Source organism: Neoarius graeffei, chromosome 19 (genome assembly GCF_027579695.1).
Source record: "Neoarius graeffei isolate fNeoGra1 chromosome 19, fNeoGra1.pri, whole genome shotgun sequence".
In the NCBI taxonomy this organism is placed as follows: Eukaryota; Metazoa; Chordata; class Actinopteri; order Siluriformes; family Ariidae; genus Neoarius; species Neoarius graeffei.
Genome location: NC_083587.1, coordinates 29,827,855 through 29,835,536, shown reverse-complemented (window position 1 = coordinate 29,835,536; position 7,682 = coordinate 29,827,855). Strand labels below are relative to the sequence as shown.

At 39.2% G+C, this 7,682-nt stretch overlaps 1 protein-coding gene across 1 annotated transcript in view; it reads right to left on the bottom strand.

The window, feature by feature from the left end:
* Positions 1-1,427: 1,427 nt before the first annotated feature.
* Positions 1,428-7,682, bottom strand: part of LOC132867597 (MICOS complex subunit MIC26-like) — a 29,139-nt gene continuing 22,884 nt past the window's right edge. The window contains exons 3-8 of the mRNA XM_060900582.1: positions 5,422-5,506; positions 5,276-5,330; positions 5,083-5,178; positions 4,938-5,033; positions 4,429-4,514; positions 1,428-1,460 (exon numbers count right to left, since the gene is read on the bottom strand). Of these exons, the coding sequence (XP_060756565.1) occupies positions 1,428-1,460; positions 4,429-4,514; positions 4,938-5,033; positions 5,083-5,178; positions 5,276-5,330; positions 5,422-5,506 (451 nt within the window). The remainder of the gene's footprint in view (positions 1,461-4,428; positions 4,515-4,937; positions 5,034-5,082; positions 5,179-5,275; positions 5,331-5,421; positions 5,507-7,682) is intronic.

Here is a 7,682-nt window from a genome sequence, read left to right as displayed (position 1 = left end):
TGATGCAGTGTGAGCCGTTAATGGTTGTGAATGAGAAACTTCCACTGTGTCACTCTCAGGAATTCGAGTAAAAGATCAAGCTGTCTTGAGAGTTCATTTGTGATGAACTACATCCTGAAAATGTAGTCATGAATGAAGATTAACCCTGTACATGTATATAATGTTTATTATCATGATGTTCAGTGTGAATTTTTTTTTATAATGCTGTACCAATATATTGCCACCCTCACCAGTTAGGTTTTCCTTCAGAGCACACAAAAATGAACATTTGGCTTTTAGAGGAAACTGTACCACCAGACTGTAGACGAAAGTGCCATGTGTTTAATTTACCCCATCATCACTCATGAGCCCCATTCTACTGCCTCATTTCTCTAATTACCCCACCCTTACTGTAAATTAGCCCTGACTGATAATTAGCCCAGGTTTAAGTGGATGCATTTCAATAGGTACCCCAGTGTGCAGCAATAAAGTCTTTAACCTCTTTAACACGACTTTATCCTCATCTATAAGCCTAATGCTAATAGATTAGAAGGTACATCAGGGCATAATTAGCTACACTTAATGATACACATAAATACGACAATATAATTGTAATAGCACTTTCTCAAGAGTGAACATCTCAGTAGTTTGTTCATTTATCGCCCACAGTACTTACAAACAAAAAGACTCATAGTCCATCCATTCATTATAGCTTATCCTGTGCAGGGTTGCAGACAAGCTGGAGTCACCCAGGTGACTGAGCGAGAGGCAGGGTACACCATGGACAAGTCGCCAGGTCATCACAGAGCTGACACATAGAGACAAACAACCATTCACACTCACATTCACACCTACGGTCAATTTAGAGTCACCAGTTAACCTAACCTGCATGTCTTTGGACTGTAGGGGAAACCGGAGCACCCGGCGGAAACCCACGCAGACACGGGGAGAACATGCAAACTCCACACAGAAAGGCCTTTGTCAGCCACTGGGCTTGAACCCAGAACCTTCTTGCTGTGAGGCGACAGTGCAAACCACTACACCACCGTGCTGCTAAAAGACTCATAGTACAATATTGAAGTATGGTATATGAAGTGTATGGTTACACAATGTATTGCAATATTGAATACTTTCTTTTCAGAAAGCTGTTTAATAGGGAGGGTGTATTTTTTTGTTAAGCCTGTCCCATTTCTAATCAGTATAAGGACAAAAGTTCCTGATGGAGAATATGTCCTTCTCACAGAAACCAATTAGATAATGATCCTACATGGATACCTACAGTTAAAAAGATGTGGAAAAGATGGAGTCATAGTAAATCATACTAAAATTAATTATCATGATATCAAAAAGGAACATGGTGTATGATATAAGGTGTCTTTGGTTTAACAATCCACTCTTAAGGTACGCTGACTTACCCATATAGCTAAGGTTACCGGAGAAGGTTATTGCTAGCTAGCTAACTTCTCTAACAGTAGATTCCTCTTAACACAAACAAGAGGGGAAAAAGTGTTAATATTCAACACTTATTCGCTGAAGGTGAGGTGAATATCGGTGAATAATAATCGAGATGAATTTGAGGTTATTATTTAAATTATATTGGCTGGCGTTGAGTGGTCTATCAGATATATTCCATTTAGCTAGAGTGATATTGAACAAGTTGAAGACATAAGTATTTTAAGTGACAAGTCTGCGCTGTGGTGTTATTACATTTGCATGCCACTTTTGAAGTTTGAAATAAACGATTTTTAATTTAAAAAAATCACCTGTGTATTTATACTAAAACAATTATCCATCTCAGGCTCAGTGAATATTGCTGAATAATAACTTTGACTTCATCTCAATTATTAATCACTGATATTCACTTCACCATCAGCGAATAATTGTTAATTATACACTAGAAGATAACTTCCGTACTGATTCATATATGCCCTGTTACAGATCCACACAGCAGTATAAAACTGATAGGAATGAGCTAAGCGGGTGTCAAGTGTCTTTCAGCTGGAGATGAACTTTCCCTTCCTTAATTCTTCATCTGTCTTTGGCCTGTGATTCTTCATTTCCAGATAGAAAAAGACAAAAAGAAACGATACAAACCTGGAATACATAATAATAATAGTAATAATAGTAATAATAATAATGATGATGATGTTGATGGATGGATGGATGGATGGATGGATAGGGGTTAGTAGGAAGATGGCTATATTATATTTCTAATAAATTAGGAATTAGTCTGAGACTCTGGGTGGCCAGCACGATGGTGCAGTGGTCTGAGTTTGAGCCCAGTGGACAGCGGTGGCCTTTCTGTGTGGAGTTTCCATGTTATCCCCGTGTCTGCATGGGAGAAAAAGAGATAAAACAGCAGGTGTATGGGTGTTTCTAATAAAGTGGCTGCAGTAAAATAACAATGTGCTCTCTTGTGGCTAAGAGTCAAGCACTGATGACGTTCTATCTCTTGAGTATTCTGATTGATTCAGGCTGGAGACATGAGAAGGTTCTGGGTTCTAGCCCAGTGGCCAGCGGTGGCCTTTCTGTGTGGAGTTTGCAAGTTCTCCCTGTGTCTGTGTGGGTTTCCTCTAGGTGCTCTGGTTTCCCCCCACAGTCCAAATACATGCAGTTAGGTTAACTGGCTACTCTAAATTGTCCATACAGTGGCGCTTGAAAGTTTGTGAACCCTTTAGAATTTTCTATATTTCTGCATAAATATGACCTAAAACATCATCAGATGTTTACACAAGTCCTAAAAGTAGATAAAGAGAACCCAGTTAAACAAATGAGACAAAAATATTATACTTGATCATTTATTTATTGAGGAAAATGATCCAATATTACATATCTGTGAGTGGCAAAAGTATGTGAACCTTTGCTTTCAGTATCTGGTGTGACCCCCTTGTGCAGCAATAACTGCAACTAAACGTTTCCGGTAACTGTTGATCAGTTCTGCACACCGGCTTGGAGGAATTTTAGCCCATTCCTCCGTACAGAATAGCTTCAACTCTGGGATGTTGGTGGGTTTTCTCACATGAACTGCTCGCTTCAGGTCCTTCCACAACATTTCGATTGGATTAAGGTCAGGACTTTGACTTGGCCATTCCAAAACATTAACTTTATTCTTCTTTAACCATTCTTTGGTAGAATGACTTGTGTGCTTAGGGTCGTTGTCTTGCTGCATGACTCACCTTCTCTTGAGATTCAGTTCATGGACAGATTTCCTGACATTTTCCTTTAGAATTTGCTGGTATAATTCACAATTCATTGTTCCATCAATGATGGCAAGCCGTCCTGGCCCAGATGCAGCAAAACAGGCCCAAACCATGATACTACCACCACCATGTTTCACAGATGGGATAAGGTTCTTATGCTGGAATGCAGTGTTTTCCTTTCTCCAAACATAACGCTTCTCATTTAAACCAAAACGTTCTATTTTGGTCTCATCCATCCACAAAACATTTTTCCAATAGCCTTCTGGCTTGTCCACGTGATCTTTAGCAAACTTCAGACGAGCAGCAGTGTCCTTTTTGGAGAGCAGTGGCTTTCTCCTTGCAACCCTGCCATGCACACCATTGTTGTTCAGTGTTCTCCTGATGGTGGACTCATGAACATTAACATTAGCCAATGTGAGAGAGGCCTTCAGTTGCTTAGAAGTTACCCTGGGGTTCTTTGTGACCTCACCAACTATTACACGCCTTGCTCTTGGAGTGATCTTTCTTGGTCGACCACTCCTGGGGAGGGTACCAATGGTCTTGTATTTCCTCCATTTGTACACAATCTGTCTGACTGTGGATTGGTGGAGTCCAAACTCTTTAGAGATGGTTTTGTAACCTTTTCCAGCCTGATGAGCATCAACAATGCTTTTTCTGAGGTCCTCAGAAATCTCCTTTGTTCGTGCCATGATACACTTCCACAAACATGTGTTAGGAAGATCAGACTTTGATAGATCCCTGCTCTTTAATTAAAACAGGGTGCCCACTCTCACCTGATTGTCATCCCACCGATTGAAAACACCTGACACTAATTTCACCTTCAAATTAACTGCTAATCCTAGAGGTTCACATACTTTTGCCACTCACAGATATGTAATATTGGATCATTTTCCTCAATAAATAAATGACCAAGTATAATATTTTTGTCTCATTTGTTTAACTGGGTTCTCTTTATCTACTTTTAGGACTTGTGTGGAAATCTGACGATGTTTTAGGTCATATTTATGAGGAAATATAGAAAATTCTAAAGGGTTCACAAACTTTCAAGCACCACTGTAGGTGTGAATGGTTGTTTCCCAAGCCTGGAAATGGGAGGGTTGCAGCAAGAAAGGGCATCTGGCATAAAACTATGCTCCAATTAATATGACATGTGGATCAACAGGGACCACATGGCAGTGACCCCACAAGAAGTGAGTGAGTCTGAGACTCTGATGGAAACACTGAGGACCTTCATGTTCTCTGTGCTCACCTTCTTGCCAGGTGATTCTCCCTTCCTCACGTCCTCCAAAAGCACACGTGTCTGTGAACCCAAACTGGATATCTGGTCTTTGGCCTCTTAAGAAATCATTAAACATTAAAAAGAGATCAAATTCAACCAATCTTTTAACAAGGATTCTCTGGAAGATCAAATTTCTAGCGTTCTAAGTGTGGCTCCAGTTTTACTGAAAAAAAGAAAGCTCTGTGTGGATACAGCTGAAGATCTCTGCTTTAAGGATCCCCTTCGAGGACCAAACTAGAAAAAAAAGGAATTGAGTAAGGGTTTTAAAAAGCTTTATTTATTAAAGACCAATGTCATATCTTTTATCCATTTATAGCTACATTTAATGTTCTGGAACATCCATGAAACAACCTAGTTCCTGTTATCCCTTATGTTACAAAGCAGATACAAACACACGTTCCCTCACGGGCCTCTTTTTTGTTACCAAGAAACCAAAAAAGTCTAACGTTCTCAGTCCTGAAGGCTTTCTCATGTCAGACTTGCCTTGGCCAGAGAGGCATTGTGTGGTGAGTAAAACATGGAGGTGCTCAGAGTCCTCGATACAGTGGGGAAAAGAAGACGTTTTACTCTGCTACCTTAAAAAGACAGAGAGAAAACCAAGACAGTACACAGTTTCACACGTACCCTTGGCAAGGTAAATTCTGAGGATTGCAGAAAACCCCACAGTGCCGACACTTGGGTAGAACTTGGACAGAGGATTAATCAGAAACGAATAAATGTCTGAAACAATAAACAAAAACACACTATGAAAATATTGCATGTAGTAAATATACTGTATTTATAAACTATTTCTTTGTGCACTGATTAAGCTTCTCACCTCTCACAGTCTGTACAGATGTATTAATACCAGGATCTATGCTCTTATAATATTCCTGAAAGCTGTAAAAGAAGAAAAGCTGTATTCATTAAAAGGAAATTGCCACGTAAGGAATATATTTCTGACAGAAGCACTAAACAGAATACTTCGGCTTTTTCCAGGGCATATGATATACATCTTACTGTTAGTGGCTTATTTTCCTGTAACTGCACATCCTGAAGTGATTTAATCCTCTCACAAAAGAACAATTTGTCAATGATTACTTATTTATTTATTTATTACAGAATGACATAAGGTTATAGTTATGTTTAATGTTGTGGAACATCTGTAGAATATTTCCTTAGCGTACTTAGTCTGCTCATATACATTTAATTTTATGGAAAAAAAATTGGTTATGAAATTGGAAACTCCTGAAAATTTTCTCAACCATGTTATGATTGTTACTGCTATAAGGTAATTAGGTAATCATCTTAATCTGATGTGTTCATACAAATTTAGAATATGATGATACATTGAGAGAAGATTGTCTATCCTTTTATTGAAATTTGATTTACTGAAGACAGTAACAAATAAATGTCATTAAAATGGGTCTCAGTCATTTTCCCTTCACATGTACACTCACCGGCCACTTTAATACAAAACTGGATCTTGATTCTATGACTCCTGTTCTTGGCTGCAGGAGTGGAACTCAGTGTGGTCTTCTGCTGTTGCATGCTGAGATGCTTTTTTGCTCACCACGGTTGTAAACAGTGATTATATGAGTTATTATATCCATCCTGGCAGCTTGAACCAATCTGGGGTGGGTTTCCCAAAAGCCTCTTCATGCTAAGAGCATCTTAACTCAGAGAGAGAGAGAGCATTCATTGTGCTGCTCGCTCTACCATTTAACGATGACCTTTGTGCTGCGATGCTTTTGGGAAACTCAGGCCTGGATATTTTCCTCTGATCTCTCTTATCAACAAGGCATTTGTTTCCACCCACAGAACTGTTGCTCACTCAGTGTTTTTTGTTTTTCACACCATTCTGTGTAAACTCTAGAGACTGTTGTGTGTGAAAACCCCAGGAGATCAGCAGTTTCTGAAATACTCAAACCAGTCCATCTGGCACCAACACCCATGCCACAGTGAAAGTCACACTTTGAGATCACAATTTTTCCCATTCTGATGTTTGAAGTGAACATTAACTGAAGCTCTTGATTTGTATCTGCATGATTTTATGCATTGTGCTGCTGTCAAGGGGTTGGCTGATTAGAGAACTGCATAAAACAGCAGGTGTATGGGTGTACCTAATAAAGTGGCCAGTGAGTGTATACATCACTTTTACAAAGTTGCAGTAAAATAACAATAGAATAGAATCTTTATTGTCATTGCACATCAGGTATACAATGAAATTGCAGTGCTTCTCCGGCCAGTGCATAATAAATATAAAAAAGAAAAAAAAACAGATGTACTCTCTTGTGGCTAAGGTTGAAGCACTGATGGTATTGTATCTCTTGAATATTCTGATTGATTCAGACTAGAGATACATTGGTGCTAGAAAGTTTGTGAACCCTTTAGAATTTTCTATATTTCTGCATAAATATGACCTAAAACATCATCAGATTTTCACACAAGTCCTAAAAGTAGATAAAGAGAACCCAGTTAAACAAATGAGACAAAAATATTATACTTGGTCATTTATTTATTGAAGAAAATGATCCAATATTACATACGGTATCTGTGAGTGGCAAAAGTATGTGAACCTCTAGGATTAGCAATTAATTTGAAGGTGAAATTAGAGTCAGGTGTTTTTGATCAATGGGATGACAATCAGGTGTGAGTGGGCACCCTGTTTTATTTAAAGAACAGGGATCTATCAAAGTCTGATCTTCACAACACGTTTGTGGAAGTGTATCATGGCACGAACAAAGGAGATTTCTGAGGACCTCAGAAAAAGCATTGTTGATGCTCATCAGGCTGGAAAAGGTTACAAAACCATCTCTAAAGAGTTTGGACTCCACCAATCCACAGTCAGACAGATTGTGTACAAATGGAGGAAATTCAAGACCATTGTTACCCTCCCCAGGAGTGGTCGACCAACAAAGATCACTCCAAGAGCAAGGCGTGTAATAGTTGGCGAGGTCACAAAGGACCCCAGGGTAACTTCTAAGCAACTGAAGGCCTCTCTCACATTGGCTAATGTTAATGTTCATGAGTCCACCATCAGGAGAACACTGAACAACAATGGTGTGCATGGGTTGCAAGGAGAAAGCCACTGCTCTCCAAAAAGAACATTACTGCTTGTCTACAGTTTGCTAAAGATCACATGGACAAGCCAGAAGGACATCTGTCAGAAAATGTCAGGACATCTGTCCTTGAACTGAATCTCAAGAGAAGGTGGGTCATGCAGCAACACAATGACCCTAAGC